The sequence below is a fragment of the Pristis pectinata genome, chromosome 20, assembly GCF_009764475.1.
Source record: "Pristis pectinata isolate sPriPec2 chromosome 20, sPriPec2.1.pri, whole genome shotgun sequence".
Taxonomy (NCBI): Eukaryota; Metazoa; Chordata; class Chondrichthyes; order Rhinopristiformes; family Pristidae; genus Pristis; species Pristis pectinata.
The window spans coordinates 14,364,520-14,385,572 of NC_067424.1; the positions used below are offsets into that span (position 1 = coordinate 14,364,520).

Here is a 21,053-nt window from a genome sequence, read left to right on the forward strand (position 1 = left end):
CTTGCGGGCTGCCCCCGGAGCAATCTACGCAGCAAGATGTATTTCACTGTGTGTTTTGATATACATGTGACTAATAAGGATACCTTATCTTATCTTATCATAGTTACTGTGGCTACAAGAGCAGGTCATAGGCTGGGTATACAGTGGTAAGTGACTCATCAACTGACACCCCCAAGGCCTTTCCTCCATCTACAAGTCAGAGACATGATGGGGTACTCTCCACTCCACACACTCTGATGTGTGCAGTGCCAACAACTCACAAGAAGCTCGACGCAATCCACTACAAAGCAGCCCACTTGACTTTCACCTCATCAACCACCCTAAACATTCATTCCATCTACCACCAGCACAAAGTGGCTACAGTGTATACCACCTACAAAATACACTGCAGTTACTCATCCAGCATACTCCAATAGCACCTCCCAAACCTACAACCTTGACCACCAAGAAGGACAAGGGCTTCAGACACATGTGAACACCACTATCTGCAGATTCCCTCCAAGTTGCATATGTTGCTGACTTGGAAATGTACCACCAATTCCTCGTCGTCTAAATCCTGGAAGTCCCTTTTCAACAACACTGTAGGAGCACCTGCACCAGGACTGCAGAGGTTCAAAAAGGTGACTCACCGCCACTTTCTTTAGAGCAATTAAGGATGGGCAATAAATGCTGGCCTTGCTGGCAATGCCCAGACCCCAACAATAAGTACAAAAGCCATTGGGGAGGCACAGAGAGGGGGAAAAATTCACCACATTAATCAAGTAGCTCACAGAAGTTGTACAAGGGCAGGTTCAGGTACTGTTGCCACATCCTATTAAACAATGTGTAGCATCAAGATCTGCAGTAATGAGAATGGACTGTGCACTTTAACATAGAAAATGCAAAAAATGCCAATCACAACAGTGACCAGAATCCATGGGTCACGGATAAACATAATTTCTTTAGAAAAATTAAATGAAGGACATTGTCAAACATAATTAAAGACTAAGAAAAGGCTAAATCACTAACGCTTTCAAAGAGGTTGTGTGCTTGCTGTCTGGGAGCCCAAGTGTGACCATGAACCTGTTAGCAATCCCTTCCTCTTCTCCAGCTTTACTAAGCTGACAGAAAGTTGAATCTGGATCCATTCCAAGGCTAGCATGATCCGGGATTTGTTTGGAATAATTTTAATTGCATTAAGCAGCTTAGGGCCTCTTGTTATAAAGTCAAAGAGTTGTACAGCACAGAAACAGGCCATTTAGCCTACCATTTCCACGTCAACCATTAATGTTAATGTAGCCATGGTAATGTTGCTAAGTATCTCTGTTGAAGTTTTTGTCAACAGTGTTCCTACACTATCAATCTCCAGTTCTTATCGTTGTTCCGCAGCAAGTCTTTTACTCTATCCTCAATCCAGAACTTGTCATTTCCTCCAACAGAACTCTCTCCTGATGCAACATCTAGGCCTCCAGTACTGCAAACCTTTGATTACTGTGTTTCCTCAAAGTACAAAAGTAAGCAAATTATAGTAAATCTATTAAAAAAAATCACTGGATCAGCCTCAGCTGAAAAATTGTGCCCAATTCTAGGCTCCACACCTTAGGAAGAATTTCAAGAACTTGATAAGGGTCCGGAGGAGGTTAATTATATGCTATATTGAGATGGTAGGTGCAAAGCATTATTCCCAGCGTGAAACATTTGAGCCAAATAGCCAATATCTCACAGAGACATGCACTATCAAAACAGACCCTTGAGCTCACCGAGTCCACACCAACCATTGACCACTCATTTACCCTCATTCAACAATAATCTCATTTTTTAATCTTGCCAGTTTCTCAACTCACCCCAGATTAACCTACACACTACGCTCCAAAGACGTACAGGGCATGCTATGTTGGTGCCAGAAGAGTGGCGACACTTGCGGGCTGCCCCTAGCACATCCTCAGTAATGCAAAAAGATGCACTTCGCTGTGTTTTTCGATGTACATGTGACTAATAAATAAATATCTTATCTTATCTTACACTAGGGGCAATTAGTTTATCAACCTGCATGTTTTTTGGGATGTGGGAGAAAACCAAAACCTCCAGAAAAACTCATGTGGTCACAGGGAGAACATATACCCAGAAAGACAGCATTCCATACAGCATATTCCATACAGACAGCATTCAAGGTTTCCAGCACCACTGTGCTGTACAGTGTTTGTGCTACAAACAATGACAGTTAATCATTAGAAGGTGGTAGGGTACAGTCTCACCAAGCCTGACCTGTACTTGGACTACCCAACGCTGCAATACATTTTTAATTGCAAGGTGAGATTTGTCGGCAGCAAATGTGGACAGTAGTTCACGGAACTTCGCAACCATAAGTTATGGAACAAAAGGCACACTTATCTGCTGCTTGCTGGCTGTGCAAATGAAGGCAGCCAGTCAAAAGCACAAAGGGCAGGAAGCTGGAGGTGGGTCATGCGATATCTGAGTGCAGGGCTGACCACAACATCTGAATCTGCCTAATGTGGAAAATGGTCATCTGCCCTTTTCCAGGCAACTAAAAGAGCAAATTTATTCCTTTGCATTTCTGTGCAGTTGTTGGCCATTTAAAGCAGAAATCCACTGTTGATCATGTGTTTTGAAGTTGAGTCCAGTCCAGGTATTTAGTGGTAACATGTAAAATATTTCTGGGGCTTGACAAGGTAGAGCAAGGCTGATGTTTTCCTCGGCTGCATTGTCTGGAACCAAAGGTCAGTCTCAAAATAAATGACAAATAGGACAAAATGAGAAGCATGTTTTTTTTTATCCAGAAGGTGGTGAATCTTTGTAATTCTCTACCCAAGGGAACAGTAGAGGCTTAGTTGCTGGTTGATAAATTTTTAGATGAAGGTTTAAGGAATAGTACAAGAGATAGGTGCTGAGGTAAAGTTGCATAAGGGACCTACTCTTGCTTCAGTTTCTTATGTTCTTATGGAGCTGTGAGGGATCCGTTAGTCTGAGGAAAATAAAGGATCAATATTTAAGATGGAAAGCATTAGTGGTATCTATAGCAGAATGGAGTCGGTTTGTTCACAACCATACAGGCATAAAGTCTTGTAGTCAAACAGCACAGAAACAGGCCCTTTGGCCTATCAAGTCTATGCTGACCCTTTTGTCCATGCAATGGGTTGGTGGCTCACCAATATTTGTAATCACCTGCCAACACTCACTCCAAATTCTATGTAATATAAAATAATGCCAGGAATGAATGACTGTAATTATCTAAAGCCCAGAGAAAGCTGACCTGTTCTCCTAACAGCAGAGGAGGCTAAGGGAGAGTTAACAGAGACATTCAAAGCTGTGAAGAATTTTGATAAGTTGGTAAAAAAAATTCTGGCAGAAGTCTCAGTAAGCTGAAGGCATAGATTTAAGACAAAAGGCAAAAAACACAGATAGTAATGGGGAAGGCAATGGCAGAAATTACACGGTGAACTGTAATCTGAAAGAGCAGCAAAAGCAGATTTAACACTTTCCTCAAAAAGATATTCAATGGAGAAATTTGCAGTGCTTGGGAGAAAGACCGGGGGCGTGGGCTAAATGAATAGCACTTTGAAAAAGTCAACAATGGTATAACAGGTCAAAATGCTGTTTGATTTAAATATAATTTTCAGAAACAAACAGGTTCATTGATAGCGATGCACCTGGACCACATTCATAAAGCCTCTGCCAGCTACGATTCATGGCTTGGTGGTGGCACTCTCATCTCTGCATCAAAACACCAGGTGTTTATGTCCCACAACAATGACATGTGCATATAATCCAGACTGATGGTCCCAGTGCAGTATGGAGGCAGTGCTGAACTGTTGGAGGTGCCTCTTTTGGATGAGATATTAAGCCCAATATCCTTCATCCAACATCACTTAAACCCCAAATGATCCAGTCGTTTATCACTTTGCTGTTCCTGGGAGTTTGTGTACAAAAATCAACTGCTATATTTCCCACCTTACAACATGAAGAAGCACTAAGCTGACTGCAACCAAGGGCTAAAATAGTGAAAGGTGTTATATAAATGTAAGTTTACACATTTATACTGCAAGTTTACACTGCAGGTCAGGACCTCTTTCCCGCTTCTTGCACACTCACCACCAGCATACATCACTGCCAGCATTATAGAAGAGATCCAAGAAACCTGGCTGTCAGTGGAATTGAAGATATCCTTGATTTCCTTGAAGAAGACAGTGATGGCTTTGGGAAAAGCATAGGAGAATCCAATGGAGATGAAGGATCCTAGCACCACAGCCCATCCCCATCCACCATCCGGTGGGGTGTACCCTTTTGGTCCTCCAGTTGCTGGAGGCATCCTTGGACTTCAATAGTTGCAGGAGTTGAGGTTACTGAAAGAAAAAAAGCACAGACATTAGCAAAATTAATAACAGCACGGGAATATAACTCCAAGTAATGAAGAGTCTTCTACACATTGTGGTGGAGAGTACCAATGGCAAAGAATGAACATTCTTCCCATCTCAGATACCCAGGGCATGTACAATGTGGATGAGATACAAGCTTTCCCAGGAGATTTTGATAGAAGAGCATAAAAGTGGCTTTACTCTGTACCCAAACCATGTTGTATCTGTCCTGGGAATGGTTGATGGGATAGTGGAGAGAGTCCTTTATTTACATTGCATGAGATAGGAATCATAATAATTGGCCATTCGGATATATTCATCTGTGTTGTTTCTAAGTGAGAAGACTTGGCTCCCACTCCATCTACCTCATTTCAGCAGATTTTCTATTCTATCATATACTCGTCTGGTTCTGTACCTCTGAATTCACCCTGGACACAATGATTTCATGAAGCAGCAAGAAGTTTCACATTCTAAATGCTCCTAGGAAAGAAATGTTGTTATTTACTTAATGGATAAACTAGTAACCATCTTGTCCTTTTGGCTCCTAATTTTGGATTCAAACATAAATGGTAATATTCCCTCTACACCCTGTCCTACCCACCTAAAGGCCTCTGTCGTGTTGCCTTTAAGATTTCAATTTTCCAAAAGAAGTCCTAATCTGAAAAAGTTTCCCTAAGAATCTGTAATTTCTCAATTCTGTAACTACCCTTAGAAATCTTTCTGTGCTCTGTCCACTGCATTTTTATCCTTCTTATCGTATTACCTTGAATTTAACCTGCGTTGTAGATATCTTGGGAGTATTTGGAGACTAGTAGAGGACATTTTAACCTCCATCTGACCAACGATTAGGGAGGACTCAGCAGCAATTCTAACTGTCCCATATGGGAAGACATCCCTTGATCACCCAGAGAAAGAAATTCAAATATGAAATTCATGAAATTCATCCTCTGGCCTCCAACAAAAAAGACTCAAAATAAGAGAAATTAGGGGAGCAATTAGAAATTAGTCAGCAATTAAAACACTTGACATTAATAATGTAAGGAAATGGCTGTTTAGATGTCTTTACAAGGAAATTAGGTGATTACATGAAGGAACAGAAAGACACAGTGAAATGCAAAGAAGAGGCAGATTGAATTGGAGTTAGCTCATGCTACACATAAGTGTTAGTACTTTCTAATTTGACTGATTGCATAAAGCATACAGAGCAGTGAATGTAAATAAGGCTTTGTCTGTGCTGCATAACCAGTAAAATCAAGTTTCACAGGCTGATCTGCGCCTCAGCTCTGATTAAAATCCTGTCTAATGAACTTCTATGATAGCGTGGCTCAGGCCAATTGCACAATACCCAGAACCAACATTCTGTTGCATCGAGTTATCTAGAAAACAAATATTGATTCATTTCCCAAAGCTTAAAGACAAGCTCTCACAAATATTTACAGTTCATTTTGAACATGAGGAATGCTGAACTCAAAGGCACTGGCCGATTCTCCTCACATTGGTAGATAAATAACAGCCAATGCAACAGACTCCAACATTAAATGCAGGACCACTGACCTTCACAGGCACGTGTCAAATACGCGACCTCTGATCACAGGCTTCAAGCAACAAGATGCAGGGCTCAAGTGAGGTTTCTGGAGGAATGGAAGGGAGGAGGGGCTGGAAGAGGTGTTTAGAACTAAATGCAAATAGTCTGCAATGCTGACAGTTACACTAACACCAAATTGTGTTTTATGTAATATATTTAAAATATCTTTATTAGTCACATGTACATCAAAACAGTACTTCATCTCAAGGCACTTTGCAGGAGTGCAATCAAACTAAGCTTTACACTGAGCAACTTAAAGGAATTATTAACCCAGACCTTGCTGAGCAAAGCCTAATGCTCACAGTCTATGTTGCCCTGAACTTAACATGTCCAGGTGTGCAAGACTGATCTTTCTGGCCAAGGCCATTCTACAGCTGAGCATCAAAGCCTCAATGACACTTGAGACTTCAGTAATCTGGTCACATGAGTGAGCCAGAATAATCAGCAGCAGCAAAACTCATCCGGAAATCTTTGACAGGCAGCAGAGCTCCACCATAGCTTTGCCGTTTGACAAAGCTATCAAGTTTTTTTCAATGGTTCCCAGATGCCTTTAAATGATTTGGACAGGTTAGATGTAAAGAGAAAGTTATGCTTTATGTTTGAATCCAAAACTAGGGGCCAAAAGGACAAGATGGTTACTAGTTTACTCACTAAGTAAACAGCAAACATTCCAAAACATTTAAGGAAAAATGAAATAGCAATTAAGGAAATAATTTAAAACATTAAATCAAACAAATAAACACAAAAGTGAAACTTTACCTTTTTTCTTTCATACTACCGTTAGAAACTGCTATTTAAATGAATGGCCTCACAATTCCTGTGCCCAGCAGAGTTCTGATGGCAGATTCCCCAACATGATAAGGGCCGGGCAACGTCAGCAAGCTCCTGTCCCACACTGTTGGACTCCGTGTGAAGTCCAATGTCAGAATGCAACCAGGAAGTTGCCAGCAATGCTTGGCCAGCGAGATCAGGACATCTTCATTTATGCAGCAGTCCCAAAAATTGCAGGTACTCACCTGGGTAAATGTTGGCTGTTCCACACGGAACTTCCAGCAAAGCTCAATAACACTTAGACCATTATGGCCAGGCGATCAGAAGACTGGGTAAACAGGTAGGCTTTGAGCCCCTCAATAGGAGGAGAGAGAGAAGTAGGTAAGCAGGGAGGTTTGACGAGGGATTTCGAGAGCTTGAGATTAAGAATTTAAAAATCAAGGCTGAACTCGGAGCCAGAGTGTACGGAGATGTTTAATTATTAACAGGATATAAAATTTAGGAGGCAGAGTTCCGGGTGAACTCAAATTTGCAGAGAAGTTGCAACAAGTATTGTTGAGACTTCTATTCAGGAAACTGGCAGTCCGTTGGGAATTCGCCTCTGACATTGTAGTGACATTCAGGTCAAGGCTATTCAGATGCATCAGCTTCTTAGTCCCTGTCCTTGAATGTTCAGATTCTTTGTGGGTCAGTTATCTGCTTTTACAAATGCAATGTTTTAACATCACAATATAGAAAAGGAAACAGATTTAACTCATGCACTGATTGCGCAAACAAGACTAAACAATTAAACACTGAGGTGCAGAATTTACACCAGTATGAACTCTGGATATGAGAGAGAGAGAGCGAGAGAGAGAGCGAGAGAGAGAGAGAGAGAGAGAGAGAGAGAGAGAGAGAGAGAGAACACACTGAAGTGCAGAGACTGAGACAAATAGAATCAGAAATGCAGAAACAAGTGGTATTGGTATTGGTTTATTATTGTCACTTGTACCGAGGTACAGTGAAAAACTTGTCTTGCAAACTGATCATACAGGTCAATTCATTACACAGTGTAGTTACGTTGAGTTAATACAGAGTGCATAGATGTAGTACAGGTAAAAACAATTACAGTGTCACAGCTACAGAGAAAGTGCAGTGCAATAAGGTGCAAGGTCACAACAAGGTAGATCATGAGGTCATTGTATAAGGGAACCGTTCAATAGTTTTATCACAGTGGGGTAGAAGCTGTCCTTAAGTCTGGTGGTACGTGCCCTCAGGCTCCTATATCTTCTACCCATTGGGAAAATGAGAGAAGAGAGAATATCCCAGTGGGAGGGGTCTTTGATTATGCTGGCTGCTTCACCAAGACAATGAGAGGTAAAGACAGAGCCCAAGGAGCAACAGGTAAAGTAAGAGTAAGGAATAAATTCCTGGTAAATATTACTAACAAGAGAAGGAGGGGAGCAGAGGTTATTCCTGCAGGAACACACTGTCTGCATCTATAATAACTGTGACATTTTGCAACACCCTTCCCCACCCCTATTACTTCCCCCAGAGAGTGGGATGTGACAGCACAGATGAAGCGGTGTACCTGAAAAACATTTGCTAACTACAGACTAATTATAGTTGCAAAAGTGCCACTCACTGAGCAATGAGGAGGAAATAATGTCAATATTCTGTAAAGTTATTCATTTGATAAAAGAGTTAATTGCGCAGAATGTGTATGATTCACTTCAAATGAATTAGCTGATCAAAGGCGGCCTTCACTGCCTCAAGGTTACAATCAGAACCATGACAGAAAGACACAGCAGCTCCAGCTCCAGGATACTTAGATGACACTCTTCCTGCCTTGGCTGATACCAGAGGTTCCCAAACTTGTTTGGTCCTACTTCAAAGATTCATTTTTTTTTACACGCTGTTTCCATTTTCCACTCAATTAAACATTGAATAAAAACTATTTGTATACCTTTATAACTGTGTACTTTTAAACCACTTGTTCACTTTTAAACTACTTTTATAATTGCACCTCCTCCACCTAACTTCGTCCACCTCCAAAGTTGAAAATTCAGAGCCAAGACAGTGGATGTTAATTGGCTGCTTCTCGAGCTCAGCCCAACTTTATTTTCCACACACACCACAAACCTGGGTGATTATTTGCACATTCCTTCCCCCTTGCAATCTCACAAAAGGGCACTGAGCATGAACACGCCCCCAGCACATTCAGAACATTGCTGAAACCTGAGCAACCGGTTAAAGGTCAGTAACACCGCCTGGCAATTCTCACATACACAGGTGATGGCTCCTATCTGTCATTCTCATAGTGGGTTTGTTTCTCCCTATTTGTTCCTCACCATCTATATTTTTCTCCCTCTGTTTTTGTGTCTTTTGATCTGTGCTACTCCCTGTCTTTTCCTGTCACCAAAACCCCCTCAGTATTTCCCAGTCTCTCCCTCCTCTATCTTTCCACCTTTCTCCTTCCATTTCTCCCAATGTCTCTCACTCTTTCCCCTACTGGGTCTCTCCACCATCTTCTCTCAGGCAGTGAGGAGCAAGAGCATTATAGTGCTATGGAGAAGTAGAGGGAACGTTAATGCCATGCAAGCCTCAGCCACTACCTATATCATTTATTGTCATCAAGTTTATTGTTGTATGCACAAGTATGCACAGGTGCAATGAAAAACTTACTTGCAGCAGCATCACAGGCACATAGCATCAGATACACAACATTCACAAGAAAAACATAAACATAAATTATACACAATTTTTACAAGAAAACACAATTAGAACAAAAAAAACAAAGTCCATTGTAATGCAAAGTGATCATAGTGTTGTTATACTGATGAAGTGATTCAAGAACCAAATGGTTGAAGGGAAGTAGCTGTTCTTGAACTATATACTCACCCTGGACAGTATCTATATTCTTGTCAGTAGTGGGAAGTTACAATGTTACATTGTTTCCAACAGAAGAGTTTCAAGTACAGAGCCATTTAGCCCAGGGTATATATAATGACTTTTTGTAACAGCAAGCCAATATTAATCTCACTGCCTTCTGACAGCTTTCACAATGGGTTTCACAGCTTTCAATGGCTTTCACAACTTTCCTCTCCTCAAATATTTTTATATTTTTTCTTTAAAAGATGCAAGTCTCATCACATTCCCTGTGGTAAAGCATTTCATGTTTCTAACAACCCTCCATATCAAGAGATTTCTCTGGGACCAGTTAAACTGGAGAACCCTTCAGTAAATCAGAATTTAATCCTTTTTACGGCGATTGGGTATGTGGCACTTTAAACATGCAGTGATATGTATAAAGGTATGTAGGAAGAATCACAAACGTATTCACCTGGGGAGAGAAACAAATCAGAGGACATGCTGTTGACTTTGGGAAGCCTTCACCAAGGTTACGCTATGGAAAATACATCTAACCCACGCATATGGGGCACTTCCAGTAAATGAAGTGGCTGCTAGTCCATGTGCAAGTTAACTGGATGGTCTGTTTTTCTCTAATGAAGAGAGTGTGATTTCTAAAACAGAGACCGGAAAGATGAGTGTGAATTGCATACCCCCCATTCCACACCTACACTGGGAGAGGACCAACTGAACCAACCTCAGTCGGAATTTTGCTTTGATTGCATCCCGTCAGCAATGAGATTTGTTGGCCATGTTTATAATAAAACAGAACCAAGTCAATCAGCACTGCCTCTCAACACCGATTTCCTATCTTATCCCGATTTCCCTCATCAATATCAACAATGGCCCTAACCATCACTGTAAATCCTGCTGCAGTCCTCATTAGATCCCTCATTGTGACCTCAATTGCCCCTTCCCCATATTTTGTTTCTCCACACTATCTGCTGCTCATCTCCTTAATTCATGGGAGACAATTTTCCTCAGCAACTCCTCCTTTTCCTTTCCTTGCACAGACACCTGCTGCCTTCATTCCGTCTCCAAAGAGGACACTTCAGGAAGGAGCGCAGCCATCAAAAGCGGAGGGTGGGGGAATAAGTGCCCAGGGCAATCCCAAGAGCGCTCTTGCAGGACTCCCAGTGGAGGAGTACCTTATAAATTGCTCTGCGCCCAATGTGCTTTGGCTGGGAGTACCCATCTCAGTACAGAAAGCCTGGGATGGAGCTTTCACACAAATGACCGTGAAAATCCAGAACCCCTTTACCCAAAACTGAGATTCACATGTTAGTGAAGGGGAAAGGGGGATAAGCAGGTTTGAGAAAACTGAGTAACACACAAGAGGCTGGAGAAACTCAGGTCAGGCAGCATCTATGGAGGGAAATAGACAGTTGATGTTTCATCTATAGATGCTGCCTGACCTGCTGAGTTCCTTCAGGGTTTTGTGTGATGCTTCAGATTCCAGCATCCACAGTCTTTTGTGTCTCCATTTTGAGAAACTCAATGATTCAATAGTATTCCTTGACTCTCCATGTCAATAATTCACTGAATGGTGGCGACTGGGGAGCCCACGCAATGTATTCAGCGCTTGTTTAGCAGACTGAATTCCTGAGATTTACAAACACAGCTGCCAGGCACACATCACCTTCTCACCAGTTCCCAAAATAGATGCAAAACCCCACACACATCAGAACGCTTTCACAGAGAAGAGAGCATAAAATGGTCTGAAAATGCTATTCCTAACCTTCCAACCACACCTAAAGTAAATCCTCCATTTCCCCAAAAACAAATGCATTTTTAGTAACATTAATATCCCAGCGGTGTCAAAATAAATCAAAACTGTTTACCAATCCAGCCGTTGACCAATCAACAACTCTCCACTGACTTCCCTTGCACAATCAAGATCTCTCTAGTACTCACCCCCGGCACCAAATCTTCTCCAAATTCCCTAAAAGGTCACCGGCTGTCCCTATAACCTGACCATATAATAACTTTCCCTAAATCCTCCCTAACTGATCTTCCACTACCACCCACCAACCAAGCAGCATTCATTCTTGGTCCCCCTCACCTATGACCCAAAGACCCCTGCCAAATACCTGGACCTCCAACAACCATCAATTCTCCTCAGAATGTCCAACCAATCACCAGTCGTCCCCAAAATGAGTATCCAACCACCAACTCTAACCTCCAATGAACCACCAAATCTCCACTGATCAGGACACAGCTCCCCTCAGTAAACCTAACTCAACACCAGCCCTCTCCAGTATCCACAATCTCAACTTTCCTTCGTACTGTTTACCAAACATCAACTTTCTCCAAGACCCCTGCAAAAACCAACTTTCCCCTGGTTCTCTTTTTAACCACCAACTCATCTCAGGCCATCTCATGAACCGCCAATTCTCCCCCAGACCTCCCACCACCCACCAACTCTCTTCAGGTCCTCTCACCAACCACCAACTTGTCCCAGGACCTCTCACTGACCATCAACTCTCCCTAAAATCTCCATCAATCACCAACTCTCCCCTGGACCTCCGACCACCCATCAACTCTATCTACCCAGGACCTTCCACCAACCACCATCTCTATTCAGGACCTCTGATCGACCACCAACTTTTCCCAGGACCCCAATCAGCCACCATATATTCCCTGGACCTCTCACCATCCACCAACTCCCCTATAACCTCCAATCAACTCTCTCCTGGACCTCTCACCAACCATCAACTCTACCCAGGACCTTCACCAACCACCAGATCTCTCCTGGACCTCCCACCAACTACTAACTCTCCAGAGGATCTCCAGCCAACCACCAGCTCTCTCCAGGACCTCCCATCAACCTCCAAATCTCTCCTGGACGTCTCCCCAACCATCAACTCTACCAACCGTCAACTCTCCCCAGGACCCCCAACCAATCTCTAACTGTCCCCAGGACCACCAATTATGCCACTAACTCTCCCCATAACCTCTGACCAACTACCCACTCAGCCTAGGTCCTCCAACCAATCACCAACTCCCTCCAGGTTCTCCAACTGACCACCAGCACTCCCCACATCTTCCAACCAACAACCAATCTTCCCTAGTACATCCAATCAACCACTAGTTCTCTCCAGCACCTCCAATCAGCCACAAACTCTTAACAATACATCCAACCAACATGAAATCTCCCTGGTACACCTGATTGACTTTCACTTCTTTTCAGTAAATCTGACCAGTATCAACTCTTACCAGTGCCCAGACCAACCGTCAATTCTCCCCTGTATCTATAATCGCAACACTCCCTACTACCCTAACTGAGCATGAATTTACCCCAATACCTTTGATCAACCACTGATTCTTCCCAGGACCTCCAACCAACCATCAATTTTTCCAGGGCCTCTGACCAACCACCAATGCTCCTCAGTACATCTAACCAACCACATACTCTCCCCAGTGCATCTGACTGAGAACCAACTGACCTATTACCAACTCTTACCTATGGTACAACCAAAGATCAACTATTGTCAGTATCCACAATCTCAACTCTTCCTAATAATTCTCACCAAGCACAAATTCTCCCCAATCATCTACTCTCCCCAAGGCCTGCAATCGACCACCAACCCTCTCAGGGCATCTGACCAACTGCCATTTCTCTCCAGGACCTCCATCCAAACACCAATTTTTCCCAGAGGCTCTGATTGCTCAGCAACTCTTCTCATGACCCTCAAACAACCATCATCTCTACACAAGATCTCCGTTCAACCACCAACTCTCCCTAATACTTCTTACCAACCATCATCACTTCCCAGAAGTTTTGACTACTCAGCAACTCACCTCATGACCTTCAAACAACCACCACCTCTCCCCAAGATCTTCATCCAACTATTAATGCTCCCCATGAACATTGAATTCTCCCACTTTAAGTAATCCCCCTTCCCCACAACCCCCCTCACCATGCTTCTTCTCTTCTTCCCTCTCCTAGCCCATCTCTTTTTTCTACCTTTTTTTCCTTTCTCTCCTTACCTTTGACCCATCCCCCGATGGATCTGCTCTCCCCTCCTCCCCCGCACCTGCCTGTCACTATCTCTTACCTTCATCTACCTATCAGCACCCTGTGCCCACCCCGCCTCCCCTCTTTTGCCCACCTATCACTGCCCTGCTTTTCCCTCCTATATACTGGGCTTCCCCTTTTCCTATCTTCAGTCCTGAAGAAGGGTCCTGACCCTAAATGTTGACCGTCGGCTTTTCTCCACAGATGCTGCCTGGCCTGCTGAGTTCCTCCAGCATCATCGTGTTTTTCACCAATTTCCCCAGACCTCCTACCAGAGCCCCCAGTGTCTCACCAATCACCCAAGACCAGCCCAAGCACCAAGTCTCCCCATTCCCCTGTCCAACATCCCCTTCCATCAATTTTAACCAGCTCCACCCCCCTCTCCTCCATGAACCGGCACCAACTCTCCCTTTTTTTCTATCAGACCTACTGTAGGATCCGACCTGAAAATAGGGAGTCTCCAAGTATCGAAAGCTTTATACGTGGCCGGATGAGGCACCGAAACAGGAAGCCTTCAGTCTGACTTCAGACTTTGAAAAAGCAACTCGATAGCAGTTGGCTGAACGGAATAGCCAAGCGAGGCGTAATTGTGTAACAGTGAAGGACTGGAGTAAATGGGTGCAGTTACCAACCGCCAGCGGTGGGTCGCCACGGGACAGATCCTTCTCTCAACTCGCACTGCTCTCAGACAAAAGCGCACGACGGGGCAGACTTCACGCTGACAGCCACGAACCGCTCCACATGATGATTCACTCCAAACGCAGCAACTTTTCCAACTCTACACAGAGAAATGAGAGTTACAGAGCCTGCCTTTTAATACACACACACACACGAACACGGGAAGTGAAAGTACAGTAATTAGTTTAAACTCATTATTAACGAAGCAAAGCGCGGGCTGGAATTACAGACCTTTCTCTGTGCTGGGGTTAGACGAGGCGCGAAAGTGGAGCGTGGCCTCAGCTCTCCATTCTGTACGCGATGTAAAACTGCAACACCCTCACTCCTCCCCCTTCTGCCCGCAAGCATGGTTAATTGTGACTGTACACTGCAGCCATCTGCCACTCAAGCGTTGACACAAGCAGGAAGCCGAACCTTCCCCCAGATTTTACGAGCACCTCTGACGTTAGGAGAGGACCGCTGTCACGCCCTCCACACATCATCCAAACCCCAACCCTTCTCCCGCTGGAGTAGAGACGGCAGGTGCTGGGATCTGAAGCAAAACAAAAATACCCCTGCCCCCAACTAAAAAAGCTGCTGGAGGAACTCGGAGGGTCGAGCAGCATCTGTTGTGTGTGTGTGTGTGGGGGGGGGGGGGAGGGTTGGGAGGCAGGTGCAAACCCTTCCTCATCAGATGCTGCTCGACCCACTGAGTTTAGTTTTATTGATGCTTCCTTTTCCCGCTGTCTCAGGGTGGAGTCGTCTGCTGGGTGAATCGCCTTACTGGTAATCCAGTGAATGAGTTCAAATCGTCTCCGGGCTGTTTGAGAATTTCAGTTTAACTTTTTTTTGCTCTAGAAGTCGAGCATGTAATAATAACCCACGTGGTGTATTCCTTCCCTGTCAGATCATGTGCCCTACTTTACCTGGACACTGTACGGACGTGGTGAACGTGCCTGACCTGCTGAGTTCCTCCAGCACTTTTTGTGTATTGCTCCAGATCGCAGCATCTGCAGAATCTCTTGTGTCTGCGTGGTTCCTGCCGCTCACTTCGCAGTCGATTCAACCACTCAGCAGAGTGACAGGCGTCGAGCTACAAAGGAACACAACAAGGGAGGAGTTTAAGAAGAATCATTATCATTAATCAACTCCCCAAAACATCGGATTAGCCGGCCATTCAGCCCTTCACTCCCTGCCGCTCGTTAGCTCACATTCGTCGATCTTCCAATTATCTATCTCTGTCTCATCCTCCCTGATACCGTCCCCCAACCAAAGTCCCAGTTTGCGGTTTGAAGTTTTCACAGCCTTTTTAGGAAACGGGCTCCAGATTTCTACTACTCTTTTGTGTAAGAATCGGTCATTTGATTTACTTCCGAAGTAAACTGGAAGTTTCACTCTGCCTCAAAGAGGCACAATGTCAGCACAGAAACAGACAACTTTACATCACCCAGTTTGTCGCCCTGCCAACTCAACAAATGTTCTAATGCAACTGCTGTTAAATAAAGTCGCGGCTGCAGATCTTTCGCGCCTGTGTAGGGGAGGAAGCAGGAAGTCAGCTGAACCTCAACCGTGAAGAAAGCCATTTGTGACATTTCAGTGGACCCTCAGTTCTGAGCAACTATGAAGTGATATGTTTATGTTGTTGTTTGGGGATGCAGAATATTAATATTATAGCACCTACTTAGGGTTGAGATACAGATCTTTCATGATCTCACACAATGACTGAGCAGGATCAAGGAAATCAATGGCCTTAATTTGTTCCTCTGTCCCCAGGGTGGTGACAGCTAAATAGGTTTCCACCCTGAGCGATAAACAAAGGGAGGAGAGGTGAGGAATGGTTTACAAGATTCACGAAACCACCAGGGTTATGTTGAGTAGAATGATGCCCAGTTTTCAGTCTATTGTAATACAAGGATGAACATTACAGGCTGGGTGAGACCATACCATCTTGATTAGGATTTGATTCCAACCGTGCATACCTTTATATGGTGCTTTTCATTTCTTTAGGACATCCCAAAGTGCACAACAGCCAAAGAATAACGATTAAAGTGCAGTCACTGTTGTCTTGCAGCCATATAAGTAGTGCACAGCAAGATCCCAAATTAGTAACGAAATAAATGAGCAGTTAATGATTTGGAGAAATTGGTTGAGACATGAATGTTGGCTAGGGTGCCATAGAGAGGTATGAAATAGTGCTGCCCCTATCTGTAAAAGGTAAGAGGACATTGGTTTCATGGCAATGTTGACAATGTAGTGCTCCCTTCACTCTGCACTGGAAGTCCTACCCTAAATTGTTAACTCAAGTTGTGGAGTCGGGAGACCTATGAAAGGATCTAAACCCAAAAGTGATAAAGTAGTCCACTGAGAATGAGTTGGCACAGAAATTATGGCCCTCAAGTTTTGCACAGACCCCACAAAATAAGAATCTACAGAAGTACTGATCCTAAAAAAAATTAAAAGAAAAAGCAGATAATTATATTGATGATGGTTTTCTAGCTGCGGTATTCATCCAAGTGAAAATATTCAGCTCTGAGATGCCATTACTGTAAGGAATTGAAAGTAGGATCCCAAGGCAACTGTGTGGACATAATAACATAAGAATTAGGAGCAGGAGTAGGCCATCTAGCCCATTGAACCTGCTCTGCCATTCAATAAGATCATGGCTGATTTGGCCGTTGGCTCAGATCCACCTACCTGCCTTTTCCCCATAACCCTTAATTCCCCTACTGTGCAAAAATCTATCCAACTGTGTCTTAAATATATTTAATGAGGTAGCCTCCACTGCTTCCCTGGGCAGAGAATTCCACCAATTCACTACTCTCTGGGAAAAGCACTTTCTCCTTATCTCCTTCCTAAATCTACTCCTCCGAATCTGGAGGCCATGTCCCCTAGTTCCAGTCTGGATTAGATGCTTTAAATGACCTTGTTATTGGCTCCACAGCTCCTACAACTAACACTGAGATAACTCCAGAAAAGTATGCAGGAACTGCTCCTGCTGTGGTCAAGGGGCATCATTGTTGAGAAGGAGCCCCAAGAGGTAAAGAGGCAGTATTCCTCATTCTTTGCATTGCAATCTTCCAGAATCATCTTTTAATCCAGAGTTCAGTCTTGGATGCAGAATGAGACACACTTGAGCTTCCTCTTCCAAAAGGTTGAGAGGGGTGGCACAATGGTACACCTGGTAGAGCTGGTGTCTCATAGCTCCAGCAATCCAGCTTCAATCTTGACCTGTCTGTGTGGAGTTTATATGTTTTGCCCGTGAGCTTCCGCTGTGTGCTCCAGTTTCCTCCCACAAACGTGCTGGATGGTGGGTTAATCTCCCATTGTAAATTGCAGGTGAGTGGTAGAATCTGTGGAGGAATTGATGGGAATAATAACTTGTAGGGAAAAAAAAGCGGTGAATATGATTCTCTGTCAGCTAACATAGATGGGCCAAGATGGCCTCCTTCTGTGTTGTTTGGAAGTATGGAGCTCTGTAATCAGTAGCCTAAAGGAAGAGGATGGTTCTGTAACATTCTTGCAGCCAGAGGTATTACAGATCTGTAAATTCTATAATGGCAAGCTAGATGATGTAAAGACAACAAAGACCACTGTCTTCCAGAACTTGCAGTCTTGACCTCAGAAGTTACAGATGACAGCAAACAATACCTTGGGAGTACAAATACATATTTCTTGAAAGTGGCAACACAGGCAGACAAAGTGCGAAGAAGGCATTTGGCACATTTGCCTTCATCAGTCAGGGCATTGAGTACATGTTATAACTGTACCAGATGTTGGTGAGGCCACACTTGGAGTGTTATCTGCAGTTCTGGTCACCTAGCCACAAGAAGGATGTCATTAAGCTGGAAAGAGTGCAGAAATGATTCACAAGGATGGTACCAGGTCTGGAGAGCATGATTTATCAGGAGAGACTGGGGCTTTTTTCCCTGGAGTGTAAGAGGCTGAGGGGTGACTTCAAAATCAAAGTCGAGTTTATTGTCATATGCACGTACATGTATGTACAGGTGCAATGAAAAGTGTACTTGCAAGCACATAGCATCAGGTAAGCAGCTTCCATAAGAAAAATATAAATTAAACATAAATTATATACAATTTTTACAAGAAAGAACATAAATAGAACAAACAAAAACAAAGTCCAGTTTAGTGCAAAGTGATCAGAGTGGTCATAGTGTTGCTAAACTGCAGTGATTAGGGTTAGGGTTGTACCAGTTGGTTCAAGAACTGAATGGTTGAAGGGAAGGAGCTGTTCTTGAATCTGGTGGTGTGAGATTTCAGGCTTCTGTATCTCCAGCTGATAGTAGCTGTTAGAAGGTGGCATGGCCTGGATGGTGGGGATCTTTGACGATGGATATTGCCTTCTTGAGACAGCACCTCTGGTGGATACTACTGATGGTGGGGAGGGATGTGCTCGTGATGTATTGGGCTGAGTCCACTACTCTCTGTAGCTCCTTGTGTTCCTGTGCACTTGAATTGCCGTACCAGACCATGATGCAACCAGTCGGACCTTATAGGTATATAAAATCATGAGGGGCATAGATAAGATGAATGATCACAATCTTTTTCCCAGAGTAGGGGAGTCTCAAACAAGAAAGCATAGATTTAAGGTGAGAGTGGAGAAATTTAAAGGGCATCTGAAGGGCAACTTTTTCACACAGAGGGTAGCAGGTATGGAGAATAAGCTGCCATAGGAAGTGGTAGAGGTGGGTACAATTACAACATTTAAGAGACATTTGGAAAGGTCAAAATCAAAAAAATCAAAAATAAATCAGGTTTATTATCACTGACATATGTCATGAAATTTGTTGTTTTGTGGCAACAGTACAGTGCAAGACAAAGACATAAAATTACTGTTAATTACAAAATAAATAGATAGTGCAAAAACAAAGGAATAATGAGGTGGTGTTTATGTGTTCATGGACTGTTCAGAAATCTGATGGCAGAAGGGAAGAAGCTGTTCCTGAAACGTTGACTGTGGGTCTTCAGGCTCCTGTACTTCCTCCCTGATGGTAGTAATGTGAAGAGGGCATGTCCCAGGTGGTTAGGGTCCTTGATGATGGATACTGCCTTCTTGAGGCACTGCCTCTTCAAGATGTCCTCCATGGCAGGGAGGGTTGTGCCCTTGATGGAGCTGGCTGAGTCTACAACCCTCTGCAGCCTCTTTTGAACCTGCACATTGGAGCCTCCATACCAGGCGGTGATAATGCTCCTGTCAGAATGCTCTCTACCAAACATCTGTAGAAATTTGCAAGAGTCTTTGGTTACATACCAAATTTCCTCAAGCTCCTAATGATGAAGAGCCACTGGTGTACATTCTTCGTGATTCCATCAATATGTTGGGCCCAGGATAGATCCTCTGAGATGTTGACGCTCAGGAACTTGAAACTGCTCACCCTTTGCACTGCTGACCCCTCAGTGAAGACTGGTGTGTGTTCTCCAATCTTCCCCTTCCTGAAGTCCATAATCAGCTCCTTGGTCTTGCTGATGTTGAGTGCGAGGTTGTTGTTGCGACACTGCTCAACCAGCCGATCTCATCACCATCTGAGATTCTACCAACAACAGTGACGTCATCGGCAAATTTATAGATGTCACTTGAGCTGTGCCTAGCCACACAGTAATGAGCATAGAGAAAGTAGAGCAGTGGGCTAAACAGGCATCCTTGAGGTGCGCCTGTGTTGATTGTCAGTGATCATCACGGGGGACCTCAACCAGGCCAGCTTGAAGAAATCTCTGAGAAACTACCACCAACCTGTCATCTGCGGAACTAGAGGAGCCAACACGCTAGATCATTGCTACACCACCATCAAGAATGCTTACTGTGCCATCCCATGCCTGCACTTTGGCCAGTACATGGATAGGAAAGGTTTAGAGGGATCTGGACCAATTGCTGGCAAACGGGACTAGCTCAAGTAGGCAACTTGGTCAGCATGGACAAGTTGGGTCGAAGGACCTTTTTCCATGCTGTATAACTCTGTGTCAAATAAAGTTCCTGAAAATAATGACTTCCTGGCTGAGTTGTAGTTGGCTCCTCATGAGTGGATTGGTTTAGATCAAAGTGCATCTAGTGGCCTTGGCAGAATCAATGAGGAAAAATATCAAAGCCCTCACCTACAAGGGAAAGGAGAGAAAGAAGCAATCAGAAATTAGTGACCCATTTCACTGCCTAATATGGATTAAAGGTTCCATCCAAAGTCATTGACAATTTGTCACGTCAATAGCAAAAAACAAACTACAGGAGGAACTCAGTAGATTAAGCAGCATCCATGGAGGCAAAGAAATGGTGGACGCTTTGGGTTGGGATCCTGCATCAGGACCTGACCCAAAACGGTGACCATTTCTTTGCCTCCACAGATGCTGCTTGACCTGCTGAGTTCCTCCAGCAGTTTGTCCTTTGGTCCAGATTCCAGTCTTTTGTGTCTCCATAGTCATGTCAACCCTGGGTCTGGTCTTTTATTCAGATCAGACCTGCACAGTGCCCAGCACAAAGACCTCTGACAGCCTTGACAGGGAAATAATTGCTTACATTCAGGTGGGTAGACACCAGCTCAGTCAGCTTAGACTAGTAGAAGGCCTTTGGCAGAATATCGCACATATGTATGGTGAAGAACATAAAAACATAAGAAATAGAAGCAAGAGTATTCAGCCCTCATGTTAGTTTAAGGCCTCAGTATAACTGCAGTATAACTCAGTATAACTGAGTGTAAAATCCTCTCGGACAGTTTGCTCAAGGAATGCATGTAAAAGGAAAATTGATGTCACGCTAATGTAATGTAAATAGAATAAT

General features: G+C 43.7%; 1 protein-coding gene across 7 annotated transcripts in view; it reads right to left on the reverse strand.

The window, feature by feature from the left end:
* LOC127581003 (monocarboxylate transporter 1-like) overlaps positions 1-15,816 on the reverse strand; it is a 43,212-nt gene extending 27,396 nt beyond the window's left edge. The window contains exons 1-4 of one of the 7 annotated variants that reach the window (XM_052035061.1): positions 15,484-15,816; positions 15,234-15,365; positions 14,248-14,393; positions 4,090-4,340 (exon numbers count right to left, since the gene is read on the reverse strand). In XM_052035061.1, coding sequence (XP_051891021.1) covers positions 4,090-4,306 — 217 coding nt within the window. In that variant the 5' untranslated portion in view covers positions 4,307-4,340; positions 14,248-14,393; positions 15,234-15,365; positions 15,484-15,816. Of the gene's footprint in view, positions 1-4,089; positions 4,341-5,906; positions 6,009-6,953; positions 7,078-14,058; positions 14,190-14,243; positions 14,394-14,524; positions 14,695-15,198; positions 15,366-15,483 lie in introns of those variants that run through there. The other 6 variants (XM_052035059.1, XM_052035060.1, XM_052035058.1 and 3 more) reach the window with 6 other exon arrangements.
* Positions 15,817-21,053: the final 5,237 nt, after the last annotated feature.